We start from the raw sequence: 19,364 nt of genomic DNA, 5'->3' as shown, positions 1-19,364 counted from the left end.
ATGCATTAACGAGCCAGGCTTAGCAGCAGCTAAACATGGCTCTGGACATAGGCTGTGCGCATGCCTTCCCAACTGTGTGGACGCTACGATCTTGTCTTTAGTGACCACTACTTCGTCCACAGCAGATGCGGCACTCAGCAGCTTCATTTTGATTTTGGGCAATGTGTGTGCAGTGTCACAAAACTCAAATATGGTGGAAGCGGTTTAAGATGAAGAGCTTCGGGTGTGGTTTGCACGCTGGCATAAAACTCGCCTGCTGCATTGCGATGGTCAAACAATCAGTTGCTGGCCAGATTATCGTCACGGGCGGGTGATGGTGTTGGTCGTGGTGGTGCGTAATAAGAGATGGGTTAAGAGCACGTCTCTGCATGAGCCGCTGTCACATTGTGAACGTAGCCGCGACTGACGAAAGTCGAGGATTTTACACTGCTCTTATGCAAAAGAAGTATTGTATTGACGGGTTCATCAAGAAAATGAAACTGCATTGATGCAACAGATACTTGTTTATTGTTTTCTCGATACTTTTGGTAATTTGGCATTCGGTTAATTCAGAAATATTTTCCGGTTCCGTGAAATCCGAATTAATGAGCTTTCACTGTACTAACCATTCTTAAAGCGTCCAATGCTCTACCTATTGAGCTACAGCGGTAGGGCATCTGATCAGTTATCTGAAGGTTGTAGGTTCAGTCCCTACCGGCAGCAAGTTGTCTTTTAGTCCATTTAATTTCTTCAAATTTTATCATAATTACAACAATACAGTTAGAGGACTACAAATAACATCTCCTACACCTTCCTTGGCTTAATTGTCGGTTGGTTTTCATTCAGGTTGCGTTTAACAAATAACGAGCCCTTGATAAATTCCCCTTCTCTCGTAGCTTTAACCAGGTAACACGGGCATTGCCTTGACCGCAGGTAAGCGCTGTTACAGGTTAGAGTGTAAAAAATTTGAAGAAACCTGTAGAAGTGTTAGGTTCTGCCTGAAAAAGTTGCTTCTAAGGTATTTTCATTTTTAATGATGATGTTAGTGTTGGTCAAACTAAGAGAGCATTGACTATATACAGGGTGTTTTTTTTTTTAGACGATACAGATTTTTTATAAAAATCCTATGACAGTAAGGCTCCTGTCGCTTTTGCGCATGAACTCCACGTCGAGGGGGAAATACTTTGCCGCAATTAAAATGACACTGTTGCGACTAATTGACCTGAGGGCAGGTGTTTATATTACAAAGTTGTAGCGCGTGCCAATTTATGGCATACCTATGTATTAGAAATCACAAAATTTGCACGTAGTTCGAGATATTCGTCATCGAATTTCATGGCCGAAATCGAAACTGATCGCGCACGAAGCGCGACCATTCTGCTACGTCAGGTTGGAACTACCCGTCACATGGGAGTGACAAAGTTTGAATGACAGAGCGCCACGGCCGTATGTTTTCATGAAAAGCTGCAAGTCATCTCACTTGTGCCCGCGCATCGCCTTACCTTTGCACGTAGTGTTTGGTGCTTATCTGTTTCTTTCGAACTGTGCACAAGAAGAGCGCAATATCAATGTTTCCTTTGTCTGGGAAGCATAAAACTCAGGGGCGGCCACTGCAGCGCTTCTTCTTGCAAACAGGCGTAATAGTTTTTCGCACCTCTTTATAGTTTAAAGAAGAAACAGATAAGTGCCACCCATCGCACGCAAACATTAAGCTGCCTACTAGTGTATTTCAGAATGCTTGCCGATTTTTCTGATCAGATTCTGCTTCGGTGCGCCTTCATTCAAATTTCATCACTTCCCTGCCATGTGTCAAGCAGGTGTTCCGCCGCGCTTTGTGCACAACGGGCGCGATCAGTTTCGATTTCGCCCTTCAAATGTGGTGACGAATATCTCGAAAAACGTGCAACTTTTGTGATTTATAAAAAATAAGTATGCCATAAATTGGCATGCACTACAACATTGTAATATAAACACCTGCCCTCAAGTCAATAATTAAAAAGTTAATTAACGAGTTTTTGTTAATCAGTTGCATCAACATCATTTTAGCTGCGGGAAGGTATTTCCACCTCGACGTAGAGTTCATGTGCGAAAACGACAGGAGCCTGACTGTCATAGAATTTTTAGTGAGGAGATCACATTTCCTTTTATATGAATAAGAAGAACACTCAAGTGAGTGAAATGTTAGCAAAGCAGAAGTGTACTTCATAACGTCACATCAAGAAGGGCTCCCATCACTATGGTTAACAAGACTACACAATTGAGCAGGGAAAAAGAAAGAAAAAGAACAAAAAAACAAAGCAACACATGCATGTGGCAAGGTCATTTTGTTATACAGATAATTTTATCTCAACATGCTTTCCCTCAACATGTAGCTTTGCTTCCTCCCCCACATTTCTCCAATATTTTTACCATTAAAAGTCTTTTTTAGAAGCAGAAATGGCTTAAAAGTACCATTTTTTTTCGCATACAACCTGCACGAAAGATACAGAAAATTCCGATCTAATGCCAAGGCGCGAGTTTTGCGCGAGTTAAAGTTGTGGTATGTTGAACGTTCGCGAGTGAAATCCCCAGCTTGACAGTCATAGACTCACTCACGAATGTTCAACATAACATAACTTTTGTTCAAAGGGGTTTAAAATATCCATTATTGTTCTGCATACAGCTCTCGCTCCAGATTATTGTGATATGCTGATTTACTTTGTAACCCTCCCTGTTTGGAAAAAATCTTGCTCCCAAAAAGGCGCATGAAATGTTTGATATTTAAAAACTGCATATTGTGCTGGAAAAATAATTGCATATTTCAAATCAGTGCACGAATAGTACACATAAACTCAGCAAGTTTCATCAGTATTGTTGAGAATATAGAATAAAGTGTTGTAAAATACAATTTTTTAAGAAACTCCGCACTTTGTGGCCCAATACTGGAATTTTACCAGGATGCCGCAGTTGTTCATTAATATATACAACTATGTGGGAATTTTGCTACCTACTGTTCACTTGACACGACTTTTTTCGCCCGCTTCCTGTTAAATTATGGCAGAGCACAAGGCCACTACCAAAAGATTGTGCAATGTGTACCTGTTCAGGAATCCTCGGCATCACACTGCTATAACAGACCGCTCAAGCTGCTGTAAATAACTGTCGCCGTTGAGTTCGCTAACTTCGAGCTAAACCTAAACAAGCGCAACCTGACGACACCTTCACTCGAAAGCGCATCTCTAACGTGCCATATCAGCAAGCACTTACCGTTCGAGAACGCTGGTTTCAGGCAGGCGTGGCGAACCAGACCCCGAGCTCGTGCTGCCTGCCACCAGGTGCGACGGAAGACGGCTCGTGGAGGGAGGCGTGCCGTCCCGCGAGCTTGACGCTCTGCGCATCTGCTGTTGCTGGAGGGCCGCTGCTCGAGCGGCTGCCGTGTCCAACATGATCACCTTGGGGGCAGGCTGTGGTATGATTTGTACGCCGGGTGCCAGCGGCGGTGGCCTGGGTAGACCACTCACGGGCGCTGGCCTGTACGGGAGCGTGACGAAGAAGCAATGTTGCCGAGGGTCGGAGCTAGTCTAGAAAGCGGGACGTCCCCCCGAAACAAAATCCTGGCTCTGCCCCTGGTACTCCACTACAGTCGAACCCCTTTACAAGAGACATTGATGTAAGAGACAATTGGGTACAAGAGACGCTAACGTGTCTACATCAAAATAGGGGTTCATCAGAAAATGAGAACGTGGTATTCTGCTTATAAGAAACACCTGATATAAGGGACAAAAACGGCTCCTCAGTTCACATCTCTTATAAAGGGGTTCAACTGTATTCACACTGTGCATGCGATTTGATTAGAATCAGTGAAAACATTCCAGAAGATTACGATAGATGAAGGTGTTGTTGCATGCACAGAGTGATAAGTGTACGAGTTTGAGTCAGTGCAGGGGTGAGACAGCTGAAATTGATTTGGGAGCAGTTTTTGGGCAGAAGAACCCCGATTTGGAGCAGTTAGCAAAATTTTTTATGTCATCTCAGGAGCTTGAAAAACAGATTTGTAGCAACTTGGAGGGACAAGTACATATTTAAATTGGCCTAGGATAGATGCAACACTGAAGCAGCCTTTGCAGAAAGTATCGCCAGGTATGAACTATACTACCTCTTTAAATCACCATATGTTTTACCCTTGAGTAAAAGCGCACAAGCACAAGCGACAAACGTGGCTGAGGCAGAGATGAAAAGAGCCGACCGATCCCCATTGCACGGAGGGCGCATGCAATAACATAACACTGCATGCCAGGCCTGCCGTTGATTGCTACTCATGCAGAGAGCAGCAACTGTGGACTTTGACTTTAAGTCGCAATCGCTGGCGCATGCGCTATCTCGGCTGGCACCACAGACAGCTCGCGTACCCTTTGAAGTGCTGTTAGTTCAACGCTTCTCTCCTTTGAGCAACCGTATTCTCTTACACCAGCGTTTTGTAGTGACGCGAGATCGGATCCATAAGTGTTAGTTGGCTGCCATCCTTACTTCGTATATAATATTACAATTTGATGCTATCACATTCATTGCTTCACTTGCGGTGAAACTGACTTTATTGTAGATCTGCTTATTTAGCTCTTTAAGCTTCTCCAGAGATTCCTGTAGGTCAGTGTTTGTAACGAGGACACCACAATAAGCGCCTTCAGCTCGGCCGCGTGGTTGGCGTAGCGTCAAACCTACTGCACGCTTTGAACAGGCGAGAACAAAGGCGCGCTACCGCCGTTCGCTGCCCCCTCGTGAGTGACCGCCTTCGAGAGCGCAGCGCGGGCGCCAACATACCTCACCGCACTGACTATCTCATAAAGCTATTAAAGCTATCTCGCACTGACTATTGCGTACGGTACTGCGAGCATAGCGCCATTGTATTGGGGAACGACACAAAGGCACTTCGCATCAGTCCGCTGTCGGCTTCGGCACGAAAAACCACCAGAGCATCGCGGAGACACGCCACATGCAAGAAGCTACTGTATAAACGCGCGTAAGGGCCGCACTTTTTTTTCAAGAAATGAGGGCCAATTTTCAGGGTGCGGCCCATACACGCGACATTTTTTTCTTTTAAGTAAAAACGCATCAGTTAGCGAACGAAAAGCGTTTATTGCAGTATACGACCTTTCTTGCGACATACGTGCTCAATCGTCGTCACTCGGCGAGTCCTCAGACTTGGAGTCCGAGATGAGATGGTGTGCTGCGAAGCGCCGTCACCCCACAAGTAGTCATCTTCCGTGCCATCCAAGCTGTTAGATATCCCGGCGACTTTAAAACTTCGGGACACAATGTCCGTCGACACCGAGCTCCACGCAGATAGGATCCACCCAAGTACAGTCGCCAAGGCTAGTCCCTTCACACGCAGCATGTCCGTTGTGAGTGCAAGACCATCATTCCGCACTTCAGTCACATAGCGGAGCAAGTCTTCTTCCAAATCGGGAAACTTGCACTGCTCTCCTCGGAAAGCGCGCTTAGTGCTATTGGTGTTTCGCAAGGCTTCTTTTTGAGCACACCAACATCGAACACACTTCTCGTCAACGTCGAATTTTCTGCCGGCGGCACGTTTCCCATGCTCGAGAGCATACTCGATCACCTTCAACTTATAGCCAGCAGTGTAGCTATTCAGGTACTTGCCCATCTTGCCAAAACGTGAACGCCGTGTAGAAAACAAGCTAGCACGAAGGTCATCGAACAGTGCAGAAAACTACAGCAAATGGCTGGCTGAACTTAGCTGAACTGCACAAACCGAACAACGCCGCGAATTCCATGCCAAAGTTGGTGATGCTAATGCCGATATGAATAGCGCCGATAGCGCGTTGGTATAGAGATGTGAGAAGCTAAAGATAAAATCCTGCTTTAACCTTTAGTTGGCGAGTCTATGAATACTAATAAAAAAAATTAAAATTTTTAGCCCACTTCACGAACATCTTAACACGAATAAAATCGAAAATATATATATACATACTCTGGTGACGATGATGACGGTTGCGTTTCCTTGCGCCATCTACCGACTACGCCTAGAAGCTTACGCGCGCGCGCATTTTGAATACGTATTGGTTGAGGAAAGTGTGGGTGCGGCCCTTACGCGGATTTTTTTTTTTGGAATATGCACTTCAAAAAAACGGGGTGCGGCCCTTACACGCGTTTATACGGTAGTTGTCACCGCGTTGAACTTGATGATACAACCGTGATGCCTCTCCCGTGCACGGTGTGGGTCGTAACGGTACAAACACTTCCACAGCAAACGCACGTGTAGGTGACCACACGCAGCAGGGTCAACGCGAAAACCATTGCGACCAGAGGAACACGCTACGCACAACGAAGAACCTGAGAGCCATTCCCGCCACACATGCCACTTGATAGCGCCAGAAGACACAGCCTAGCGAGAAGCAGCAGCACGCTCAGGGCACAGCAGAACATTTCTGGGGCGCCACGCGTATTTACAACCCAGAGGAGGTTATGGCGGCATCATGAGAGCCCTCATTGGAAAGGTGCATAGAAACACGGCTGGGCGTGTCTATGCGTTTTGCAAACGTCTCATTTTCTTGGTATCCCAGGTGCTGCTATAGGCGCAACTTGGAAAATCATATTGTCAACTCAGCCTTTTTTCCCACCAAAGCTGACGTGGGCATCGAATTCTGGCTTTCGAGGCTGTTTTGGAGCAGTTCAGCGCAATTTTTGCAATTTTCATGCTTTTAAAGCAGCTAGGCGAAGGAAAACGGAACTGTATCAAAAATGTGCAATATGCACAGCTGTCTCACCCCTGCCAGTGAAACCCAGTCACTGTGAAAGAAACAAGAAGTATTTGTATTAATGTAAGAGTTCAAATGCTCACCTCGACTTATCGGTAGTCACGGGGGATATGGTAATGCTCGAGTTAAGAGTGATAGGAACACTGGCAGAGGTCGGCATCTGTTGTTGCTGCTGCTGCTGCTGTTGCTGTTGCTGTTGCTGTTGTTGCTGCTGCTGCTGATGGTGCTGCTGTTGCTGGTGATGTTGCTGCTGCTGTTGCTGCTGCTGATGGTGCTGCTGTTGCTGGTGATGTTGCTGCTGCTGCTGCTGGTGATGCTGCTGTTGCTGTTGGTGATGCTGCTGTTGCTGTTGCATGTGATGCAGCTGCTGCTGCCTCATCATGGCTGCCTGCTGGGCAGCAAGCGCCTGGTGTGACGGCATGCCCTGCATGAAAAGGACGTGCAATGACGGGTGAGGAGATGAAGGGGGCGCAGCAGTCTGCTCTATACACTTGGATACAACAATAAAAGGAGGGAGCAAGAGACTAAGAGAGAGAGAGAAAGTTCAATACAACTAAAAGCTAGACGTATGTGTTCAGAGATATAGCGAGAGACATGATACGATATCAAGGCAGCCGACGTGGCTGTACCATTGTCTCACCACTTTATTACAAGGCTAAGCAGAGCGGCGGCGGCTGCAGGCATCCAGACCGACAGGAGCGTGATCGCATTCTACTCTGGCTCGCGCCTTGAGCTCTAGAAGTGCAGCACGGTGACTGGCAAATGATGATGATGATGATGCTACAGATTACTCCGGTAGCAAGTGCAACCGACAAGGTGAAAATCGATAGTGGGCTGAGAACTTACACAGTGCGGCACAATGAAACTTGCACACACACAGGCTGTTGAGGTGCGGTTGGTTCACGCGCACATTCGGGCACTGGTGTTTGAGAGATCGTGCGTATCATGGGTGTAGTACGGCCAGGCCAATGGGTCTAGAGGTACATTGATGTTGCTGGCGGTGGGAACGTCGCCGGTGTGGTCGGTGGACACAGGTGGCGTGTTGCCGGTGCTGGTACCGGCTTTTGCAGCGAGACATTACCGGCCACAGCTGCTGCATAGCCTGCCGTGCAGAGTGCAGACGAGCCGCGAGTCGTTCCCTGTAGATAGAGGTGGCGCGTGGAGTTTTGGTGTGGTGACAAGCTATTTTTGGTTGGCGATGACTTATGGCTTACCACGGCACTGGATGACGTGTGAGGCGTAGGCGGCAAGGTATTCGAGATAGAGTCGATGTCGTGCGACGTGTGATCCGGCGTTGGGTCTTTGGCAGCACAGTTGTCGTGAGCCATCGCATTCGCCTTAAGCGTCATTTCGTGATGACGGAAGTTGGGAACCGCAGGAACCACACTGGCCACTACAGATGGATGAAAAGGCACGTTAACTGTAGTGGCGGAAAAACCTTCCGTAGCTGGTTCAGCAGAGCATGTATGCAAGGCGGCAGGCTGGTTTTCTGCCTCCGTGGCTGGTAGGGCATAGATGGTCTGCTCTACCAGAGGCGAACTAGGAGTGCAAGCCTTGGGAGTTTCTGTCTTCGTCGCAGCATCCCGCACATTCGGCCGTGGTTGGTTATGCGCTAGAACTTGTGCTGTGGTAGACTTGAGGACAATAGTGGTCGCTGCTGGCAAGATGCGCAAAGTGTCGAGGTTGATAAAAAATCAGGTTGGTTCAACACCGTCGACGGTGATGCCTCCGTGATTGGGGGGCTAGCAGCGGGCGAGGCGATGTCCGTAGCCGTGGCAGACTTCAGGGCGTGCGGAGAGGTAGCCATTGTGGAGCCTGACATGTGAGAGGTGCAGTGGGCCGTGGAGGCCGAGGAACACATGCAGATGGCCAGCACACCTGAAGGACCATGGGTCGAGGGTTTAAAATAAACGGACCTCCCAGTGGACTAGTTGATGGCAGCAAGAACATCCCATACTTCGTCAGGCAGGTGGTCGGGCATGGGAATTGATGCACTGGTGGCCGGACGTGAGGTCGAAGAAGGTGTGCGTAGCTGGGGGAGTTAGGTCTTGGGCAAGGGAGGGCCACGGGCCAGTTGGTACTGCTCACGGCAATGGAGGGGAAGCCTGGAACTCGCGGCTCGCCGGAAGTGGGCCGTAGGTTTCCCTGTAGCATGCCAGCACCAGAGCGCAGAGGTCGTCGTATGGCTGCGGGCTGGAAGTACATGGCAGCAAACGACGCAGCTCAACTGGGAGGGTTTGCAGCAGGATGGCGTGCATCAGCGCTTGTGTGGTGACGCCATTCAGCACGAGAATGGCATCAAGCTGCATGAACCACGCTCGGGGGTAGACCGGGTGGAACGGCTGCGCTGGTGGGCGGAGTCGCGGAAGCATGGCAGCGGCCGCTTGTTGAAGGGCGCGTTGTCAGGGTCACCAATGTAGCGAGAGACATAACACAACGTGAAGGCGGCCGACGTGGCTGTGCCGTTGTCTCGCCACTTTATCACAAGGCTAAACGAAGCGGCAGTGGCTGCAGGCGCCCAGGCTGCCAGAAGCGTGAGCGCGTTTTACATTGGCTCACACCTCGAGCTCTAGGCATAAGCAGCGCGAGAGGCGTGGCGACTGGAAAATGATGATGATGATGAAAGGCAATGATGACGCTACAGAGATATTGCAGTACTGAGATGTGTGGCACAGTTAATAAGCCTACAGCTACAGCTGAGAAGGCAGTGCTGCTGTAACAATTTTTTTGACACGGTGCCAAGCCACTAAAATGGCTGAGCTGTGTCAACAGACATTTGAAGTGGCCTCTAGAGCTCGGCACATCTATATTTCCTTGCTTGGCCTATGGTTAGCACGACAAACCAATACCGACTTGAATGGGAAAATGAGAAAGTGCAAGCTGAAGGAGGTCCACAATGATGTCTACTGCAAGCTCGGCTCTGTGGCACTGACCTAGAGATGACCGGGTACTGTACATTCAAATTTCCCTACTGTATTTGAGAAGCTCGAGAGTAACGAACAGTTGAAAGTAGGTGGCTTACATGCTGCTGCCGCACGCCTGGCTGTGGGCGCATCGCCTGACTGGGATGTTGAGGTGGTGGATGAGGGCTCTTCTGCAGGGTGTACGTTCCACCTGCCGCTGAGGGCCCCATACGAGCCATGTGGCTGAGGGCAGCCATGCTGGCACCTCCCTTCTGGTTCATGGGGCCCTGGTTCAGCAGATGACGCAGCTGTGGGGGAGGAGCCCCCGGGTAGCCCCCTCCCGGCACCGCATACGGGTTGGGGCCGGGATAGGGAGGCGGGCGCACGCCAGGAGGTATCCCATGCACTGCACCCATAGGTCCCTGCCGCTGCTGCGGAGAGAACTGCATTGAAGAGGGTGGATGCAAAGAGCGTTGCCGCCACCCGACCTGTACACCGCCCTGACAGCATGCACGGGGTTACTAATCCAAGTTAACAACAATGCGTGCTGCACTGACTCGGATTCTAAGCACATCGCAATCCAGGCCACAATTTCAATCTACAAACTTGCGCTACAAGGAGTAAACAGGCAGATATGCCATTAAGCATGTGAGATCTTGGAGGTACTAAGATATTCATGCTCTACCATGCACCCTGTTATCTCTACACATTTGTAGCTCCACACGCCAAGCCTTGATAACATTGTGGTGATGCAAGTGCACCAAAGCCCTGCATCAAAGCCACTGCTCTCCTTCTATGCAGCAAGTCTACAGCGCTCTGTGCCAGCTCCGGTGTGGGTTTTTTCAAACAAAACATTTGAATTGAAAAGACAGCTTGCAAGAAGTGCAATGAAAGCAATGTCTTGTGCTCCTTGTCTGCATGTCATCTAACTTGCTTGACGCATTCAACAAAATAGAACTGCATGGCGTTTGTGAAGCAGGTGTCATGGACGTCATGTCATTGTGTCAGTAATTATGTAATCATTGAGAAGTCAGTCAAAGGGGCCAGTGGCATTCACAAAGAGGCAAAATGCGTCAAGGAACTGAATGTCCCCGGGAATGGTTAAAGGCCTCTCATGTCAAGAAAAGAAAGAAAGAAAACGAGCGCATGGTGTAAGACTTGGCTGTATGCAAGCTGTTATCAGTTTAGCTAACCTGGGCAGCTACTTTTCTTTACTGTTGAATGCACTGTTTAATTACTTATTATTTACTTGAATTGGCCACAAATAATTAGTGAAAGGCAAGATGCTGACTGCTTTACAGACGTGGATGTACACATTTAGGGAAAAGTATCTACACGCTACACCCCACAAAGGAATATTACATTCACTAATGCAACCCGCAAACAAATATAGGGAAATTTTTAATGGCTGGTTTCTAACACTGCTTTGAAATGACAATACGCCTTCTAATATCCTCTAGGTGGCTAGCATTTATGTTTAAACAAAGGGACCTGCTCTGATCAGCATTAGCATGTTTAAATTTGCAAAAGCTGCCACAATAAAATAAAATAAAATAAAAAATCATTTAAAGTGAGAAAAAAAAATGAAATTTTCGCAGTGTAACACCTCCTTAAAAAAACAGCTTTTCCAACATTGCCAAATTCAGTGGGAAATTCACAAAATATTGTCCAATCAGCTGCCTTAAAAAGCTGCTAGGATGTCTTTTGCACTCTGCCCTTTCGAAATGCCACCACCGTGACCGGGAATCTAACCTACATCCTCAAGCTTAGCAGTGTGACACCTTAGCTGCTGAGCTGCCGTGACGGGTGCGGATTAGTCAATGATGAGGGAACAAGGAACCGCAAGACTTGCAGGCAATATTTTGTGGCAAAGCACACACAAGTGAACGCACTCCTGAAAAAAGTGGCTGATGATAACAGTTTGTAAAGTAACAATGCTGCTTGTAAGCTGGAGAGAGTATTTAATTGTAGATAGTTCAGCAAACAAGTTACTAATTTTTTCATAAGTTTAATATCAAGCATGCTACTCATCACACTTCACTTTTTCTTTTTTCTTGTGCAAATGCACTCTGTAAACAATAATTAAAGAAAACGCAATCTTTTAATAGCTCCTGATGTGGAACTCTGTTTGGTCGTTACAAGGTTATGCTGAGGAACAAAAAAGACAACTTTATTATTATGAACTTATTTTTCTGCTTTCGGCGACTCTGACATCTGTTCCAAGAAATAACAAGCTCTACCTAATGACCCCAGCATATCTGATGCAGCAAATTATGCACACATCTTCTTGCCCTAGCAGCTTTCCCCTCATATGGTACGGTACGGAGAACTTTATTTAAAGATCCGGAGAAGTGCCAACCCTTAGGATGACACCGCGGGCTGCTCCCACGTGGGGACAGTTAGACCTAGCCTAATCGCCGCATCGCAGGCTCTCTGGACAGCCCAAAGTTGATGCTGATATTCCGAGCTCTTGAGGGCCGAGCTCCATTTGTGCTCTGTGAGGCCCTTATCCCCACGTAACGAGGGGCACCGCCAAAGCATGTGCTCCAAATCGCACGTTCCCCCGCAGCCAGGGCATTGCGAGCTGTAGTCACTCATTGCCCTCATTCCCCTCATTGCCACAAAAAATAATCTGCTGAGTACAACAGTTCCAACTCGTAATTTCCTTCAGAGATGGCCATGAAGGCGGTATGAACATATTCTTCAGAGAAGGAACATGAGTTGAAAAAACACTTTTGCAGGACAGCTAGCTTACTAATGGCTCAATACCACACAACTGGCATAAAGATAATTATGTGTGTCTAAGTGGATAAACAGAGTGTTGATTTATTTAACAAGTCTTACACACTTTTCCTTCAATAAAAAAGCAATAGCGAGCTGCAAAAAAAAGCATTAACGTAACAATAGGCAGATGCATGTATTGCACCTTATTTCAGTCACATGCAGCACAGCATGTCGTCGCATTAGATACTACATTTTGCTTCATTACAGTATGACAGGCAGGTATTCTACGACAGGCAGGCTACTACGGGCAAAAAAAAAGCACATCAGAGGTCCAATAACAGATCATGCATTTCTCCCACGACAGCCAACGCATTCCAGAGCCCATGAAGTTGGTTACTGGACTTAAAGGATGCACATACACTAAGTTGGCAGACACAAGCAGGGGCATAACAAGCAGTTGACAGAAAGATGGCACAATTGCGAGGGACAAAGAAGAGTGATGGCTGCAGGTCGAACAGCCAAACACAATACAGTTGACAGCTAGCTGCACAAAGGATGCAAAACACGCAACATGGACAAGGGCTGACTGACACCTGCTTGCCGACGATCACCAAGCAAGCGCAGTGCACACGACAAACTCATGCACACATACGCGACTAACGACAACAAAAATGACGGCGTTTCACATGCCACACGACTGAGGATGTAACATGGCCCACAGTACCTGCTCCGACATAGCCGGCCACATCTGTGAATAGGGCAACTGCAGAGAATGACAATCGAAACCTTTTTTTACAACCCTTTCCACTTTTTCTTCACTCACTGCTCTATCGTTTTGTATGCAGTTGCTGGTCAGCACTTGTCCATTTCCCATCTAAAATTTCGAATGTTAATGCTGTGAAAAACTTCATGCATCAAAGCTACAATAGTCCCAAGGCAACCAACGATGGCATGAGACAGATGACCCCCCTCAACAACAGTATTCTGAGCATACCTTGCTTGAGACAAGCCAAGTGGGAGAGGAGAAACTAGAGAGGTCAGTGGTAATGAGAGAAGCCCTTCCCCTCTTTCTCTCGGCAGTCCAGTGATGATGAGTATGGCAAGAGGGGATGGGGGAGGGGTCAAGGACAATACTAGCAGGCTGGGGGAGAGGGCGGTAGCAGAAGAAAAGCCAGCCGGGCTTAAGTTTGTACCCACATGGTGATAAAGTCCAGGCCCTGGGCCAGTCGGCATTGCAGGGTGGAAACCTTCAGGGTACCGGGGGACAGGCTGCAGTGGGCAGCCAGCAGCCACAGGGAACAAGAACACAGCAGGACACTTCACACACAGCTCTCTTCCTCCCTGCCTCAATTTTTAACCCTTTTTTTTTTTAACACGACAACACCACCTTTGTATTCAAGACGACTGAGGAAAACTTCATCGGCTGTTTCGACAGTCTCGTAAAACACTGGGCACGAGCAAGGTGCAGCATAAACTGAGAAGTAAGGTTATGGTACTTTTGCATCCTGGCATTTTGACGCTGCGCCACTGAACATTCCTGTGCCCAAAATGTGGCTTTTGAACTTATGTGTATAATCATTAAACGAGCCACCCAGAGACGCTGCAATCACGACTTCTTCCAAAAAGCACAGGATGTAAGCATAAGCATTTTCACAGCAATTAGGAATAACAATTACCTCTTTATAAATGAACAAGAGGATAATATTGTACAGGAAAGCACCACCAATTAAAGAAAGAAAGAGAAACAGAGAAAGTGCAAATGAAATTTTAACCAACCAAATATTCAGAGAACAAACATTTATACGGAACAAAGACGAGACTGGCAATTTTGGCAGACATATCAAAATGTAAGGGCTTACGTACAGCAAACGAGCGAGACAAGGACCAGCACGTAAACACCATATTTTTGTAACATCGCTATGGTTAGTTTAGATGGGACAGCATTCGGTGTGGTTTGCTGTGACAGTGAATGCGACAGTACTGCTCACGAAGCTCTGAGTTAGTTGAGACTGCATCAAGTATATCAACACGCCCAACTGGCAGTTATTCTCAGTGAGACTGCAGGCTAAACAGCGTCAACACACTGTGCTGGAGTTACTGTTTATGCTACCTTTAGGTAGCAGAGTTGCTCCTAGGTATGGCTAGCAACCACAGCTATGCGGCAAAGCGGCACTCCATTTTTGCAGCCAATACTACCGTGTCGCCGCCGAATATGCTCGGCGTGTCAAAGACCAGTGATTAACTTGACTGTCAATAACTAGTGTCAATCCAGTTTGCAGCAGCGGCGGCGTTGAGAAATACAAAAACTGGCCCGAGCGTGAGCGTCTCTGCAATGCATGGTTGCTAGCGGCGTTTGGAAGACAGATGCGCAATTCTGCTACCTAAAGGTAGCGTATACAGTAACTCTACACTGTACAGGCAGGCAGTGCCACTTGGTGTCGCTAGCATGTCATCTACATCACAAACGAACGTTTTTAGACAAGCAACAGAAAAAATGATAATTTGGCTGCACTACGTATTTCAGCATTCTCTCGAAACATTGGGCTAAGTGGTACATCAACGACTTTTTTTCAATGCCTAAATGAGACAGGTTCCTCAAATCTGATGTAAAAGGCATAAATAAGCTGTCAGTTGATGAACGAAGAAGTAAGAGATATGACAGTGTTCAAATCGTACGATGACCGTCTAAGTTAATGCAAGAGCATTCATGCACACATTGTTGAATTTACCGTGCACATGTTCTATTTATTTATTACAAACTTCTATTGTGTCTCTTGTTGTGCCCTCAACAGCAATAAGGAGATGGTGAATACGTTGGTGCAATACGTGCTTATATATGTTTATATGTGTTTACGTGCCTTACATTTGCATATTGTGTCTACATGCTTATATATGTTTGGTACCTCTACCAAAGGCTAGATCTATGACAACTCCTGTTCTCATGGTGGTATCAAGTTTGTTAGAGAGAGTTCTAATCTAGCGCCCCCTGCAGCGAGATGTGGCACAATGTCGTACATCTTCGATCACATGTGATTGACGTCACAATCACCGAAGGCTATCATGGTGGGTGCAATAAAATAATCTGTACGTCGCTCCTTTGCTGTATGTATCCACGCCTTTTCATGAAACTGCAGGCTTGGTGCCAAGCAAAGATACTTGCTCATTGTTCTGCAGACCCAGGATAGATACTTCACAGTGAAGGAATCCTAAGTATTGTTTCTTTTAACGTGTACTGGCAAAATGGTTCGTTATAGGTCATGAAGCCAGCTAGGCCAGAGTGAGCATGGTTAGCCAAAAAAATGCTCTCATATTTAATCAGCTTTGTGATGTGTTCAAACTTTTTGTGCCAAAAGTAGCACCTTTTGAACGCTACAGGATATGTACAGGCAATTGCTGCAAATCTGCCTCTGTAAGCAAGTCCATCATGACCACTACTGAACCTTCGCTTAGCGCAGACATCATTTCGAAATTCTGAAGCACATGTGGCCTAACAATGTGATGTGGTGAGCCCTTTAAAATATTTAATGCATTCTCTACGTCAGTACAACTTCTGAAACAGCCTCCTGCCCAAACAGGAGGAATAGGGAACACTCACAAACTCGCAAGTTAGTGGCGGTGAAAGGGCAAGTTGCAAGCCGTTTATATAGACACCAGTGTTAGTCGCGAACATACACACACACACTTGCTCAACAAAAAGTCAAAAGTGCCAGTAAAAACAGACACCAGCAGTAATAACTAAAACAGAAACAGGAATCACATTGAGGTCATGCACAAAAGTCTAAGCAAACACATTGAAACACAAAAGCAGCCTGCTTCCTCTCCCATGTACTACATCGTCATTGGCAAGAAGATTTTTTTTCTCGCAGCAGTAGCAGCGCGAGCAGCTACTGATCCACCGAAGAAAAAGGGGTGAAAATTTTATGCCCCTACTGAGGGCATCGCAACAAAGAACGGTAAGGAACTGCGCAATTGACGGAACACAAGAAGAAGTAGAACACAGGACAAGCGCAGACTGACAGTTGTTAGTCTGCGCTTGTCCTGTGTACTACTTCTTCTTGTGTTCCGTCAATCGCGCAGTTCCTTACCGTTCTAATGTCATACCAACTAGCCCCCAACGCACTTTACTTGAGATCGCAACAAAGGTTTGCCCCTTTCAACAATGCAGGCAACACATATAAAAGATGGACAAAATATTGAGGCAGCACAAGTAAAATCCACAAATGAAGGCCAGCATTTATGCATAGAACTAAACATTGCGACGAGGTGTGCCGTCAGGACCACCTCAGCAAAAAAGAGCGGACATGTTCTCACCTGTTGTTGTTGTTGTTGTTGTGTTTGTTGCTGCTGCTGTTGCTGCTGTGCTGAAGACACTGTGTCGGGAGGCGGCCCACCACGATGCTGGTTAAGGGCTGCTGCCTTGGCAGAGGCAGACCACGGTGGGTTGCCAACAATGGCCTGTTGGTCGACCAGGATGCAACCCAGGTCCCCAATGTAGTTTGTGAGGAAGTCGGCCTCATATAGGAACTTGATGTCCACCACATGCTGTGGGTTGGGGATTTCACAGCGAGTCTTCAGCACCGTCCGCATCTGGTAGGCCCCGAGGAAGCACCACACGACAGAGTATTGAAAACATTTTGACAGGCGCATCAGTAAAGCTCACTCTCCCCAAACCTTGAGTATCTCCCACTCTGAAAACCTCCCACCTTTGTCATGCCTAACTTGCAACAAACATTTCCAAATGTAGAAGATTGGCGATCGCACACAAAAGGCAAAACAACCAAAGGCATCAGTACGGCGTACTGTAATAAGGAAGCCAAGCTTTGAGCTAACTTAGAATTGTAGTCTACCAAAGAAACAGTGCCACAGCATTTGTGCTGAAACTTGAAAAACATCCCAGTCACTATGCCCAGCCTCCCTGCTGAAACTCACATGCTCCACACCTAACTTATCTCTTATAGCTCTCCAGAGAAAAAAAAACTAGACATAAGTATAGTTTCCCGGCTGAAAGTATTGTTGTCTAGAAGTGAACTACTAAAAAAATTGTATGATAAAATTGTGTGTGATTGTGTGATTGTGTGATCAAACACTGAAATTGCCCAAGCATTTCTTTCATTCAAAATACAACTTCATATGAATTACAGCTTCTCAGAGCCAAAGTTGGCTCTCCCCACAAAATTTTGCTAGTCGTACAAACCATGCAAGACAACTGGACTGCCTACCTGATTGCAGATGGTTTTCTTGCTAAAAACGAGTGCCACATCGCTTCCACGGTTAATCGCGGCCTCGGCAAACTTGTGGCACTGTGCGAGTTTCAGCGAGAGAGCCATCAGCTCCTCATTCTTGGACGAGAGCTGCAACTTTTTCTTGTTGCAGATGTCGTTGAGCTCCTGGAGCAGCAACTTGCCTCGCTTGTTGATTTCAGTGATGAACCTGAAACACATCACTGCCCAATGCATCAAAGAACAAATGCCCATTCAACGTAGAAAACACAATCACTGGACTGAGATTGAATAAAAACAACATTGGTTTAGTGAAAAAAAAAACCTAGATACCTAAGCACCACCAGCAGAAAGACAAAGCACAAAAAAAGAACTTCTTTCTGCTGGTGGTGCTTAGGCGTCAAGGTTTTTTTCTCGGAAGTTATGTACCAGCTTGCCCAGCAACAATTTCTTCTAAACAACATTGTTATTATAACAGCAGATAGCGAACCACGGTGTAGCCAACATTATCAACCATTTAGCCGAGAGGTGGTGGTGTGCAAGTAAAAAAAAAATTAGCGCAGCTTGCACAAAATCGCACAAGGCTGGGTCACGGCAGAGCTGGTGGACTGGTGGTGGACAAACCGGCGCACGTGTTCTGGGAGTGAAGCAGAAGACGAAGAAGAAGGTAACACCTAGAGTGCGTGCCGGTTCATGAAGATGATAGCTTTTCTATGCCACATGGCAAACTATACTTGCTGTACTTCACTACACGTGGCTATGATTTCTCTCTCCTTTTTTTTTTTAATCATCTTTATTGTGTATGTTGCTTTCTATCTCTTTCTGTCTCTGTCTTTTTCTCTCTTTATTTTTCTCTTTCTCTTTTTTTCTCTGTCTGTGTTTCTCTATCTCTCTCTCTCTGTAGCCTCTCTCTTGTCTCCTGCCTTTTTCTGTTTCTTCCCTTTCTTCTGTCTACTTCTCCGTTTCTATTTCTTTCAATCTCTCTCTGTGTCTCTCTCGGTACTCGTAATCACATACACCTTTCCCTCCTAACCCATAGAGTTTCCTACATTACTTACTAGAGGGAACTCTGGCGCTGGTGTCTATGGGAGCTGCAACGCATGACGCTTCAGCCAGCATGGGAATGATGGGTAGTACACAAATTTGTCTAAACTTCGTTCTTTCGGCTCCGTTTGGCTCCATGTCGGCTGCATCCGCTTTGTCGCAAAACCAAATTCAGCAAAATTCAGCAGTTCCACTTCACCACTTTAACTTTTTTAGGCTCACCAAATCAAACCTGGTCAGGAAGTTCACAACAGCCTATTCTTTTATCCGAATCGAACGCCAAAACACAGCAATAAACAAAGCCACAAGTACGTTTGAAGCCGCAAGCATGAAGAGTAGGCAAATTTGTGTACTACCCATCATTCCCATGGTAGCTGAACGATCGCAGCGCCAAAGTCCCCTCTAGTTAATTTTACGAAACTCTATGTCCTAACCCTCGCATCTCTCCTCCTCACCCTCACTTCCTTTCCCACCACACTGCTCTACTTGACTATACAAGGCTATGCTCCGTTCTGCCAGCGTGCCTGGATAGCCGAGTGGTAGGACACTGGCCTTCAGATCGTGGGTATGCGAGTTCGGATCTCGCCTCGGCAAAAATATTTTTTTCCCCAAGAATTTCTCTTCCTTTCTATTTCTTTCTCTCTCTGTCTGCACTCGTTGTCTTGCCCATCAAGTTATTGTCTCTTGCCGGACAAATCAGCACATGTATTCTGGTAGCGAAGCAGAAGAGGAAGGAGAAG

General features: G+C 46.7%; 1 protein-coding gene across 10 annotated transcripts in view; it reads right to left on the bottom strand.

The window, feature by feature from the left end:
- LOC119383475 (transcription intermediary factor 1-alpha) overlaps positions 1–19,364 on the bottom strand; it is a 172,997-nt gene that overhangs the window by 49,306 nt on the left and 104,327 nt on the right. For 3 of the 10 annotated variants that reach the window (XM_049412533.1, XM_049412536.1, XM_049412539.1), the window contains exons 4-10: positions 17,581–17,791; positions 16,673–16,948; positions 13,559–13,630; positions 13,086–13,124; positions 9,757–10,080; positions 6,818–7,158; positions 3,226–3,489 (exon numbers count right to left, since the gene is read on the bottom strand). In XM_049412533.1, the coding sequence (XP_049268490.1) occupies positions 3,226–3,489; positions 6,818–7,158; positions 9,757–10,080; positions 13,086–13,124; positions 13,559–13,630; positions 16,673–16,948; positions 17,581–17,791 (1,527 nt within the window). The remainder of the gene's footprint in view (positions 1–3,225; positions 3,490–6,817; positions 7,159–9,756; positions 10,081–13,085; positions 13,125–13,558; positions 13,631–16,672; positions 16,949–17,580; positions 17,792–19,364) is intronic. The other 7 variants (XM_049412537.1, XM_049412540.1, XM_049412534.1 and 4 more) reach the window with 6 other exon arrangements.

This window comes from Rhipicephalus sanguineus, chromosome 2 (assembly GCF_013339695.2).
Source record: "Rhipicephalus sanguineus isolate Rsan-2018 chromosome 2, BIME_Rsan_1.4, whole genome shotgun sequence".
Taxonomy (NCBI): Eukaryota; Metazoa; Arthropoda; class Arachnida; order Ixodida; family Ixodidae; genus Rhipicephalus; species Rhipicephalus sanguineus.
This window is presented reverse-complemented; position numbering and strand designations above follow the sequence as displayed.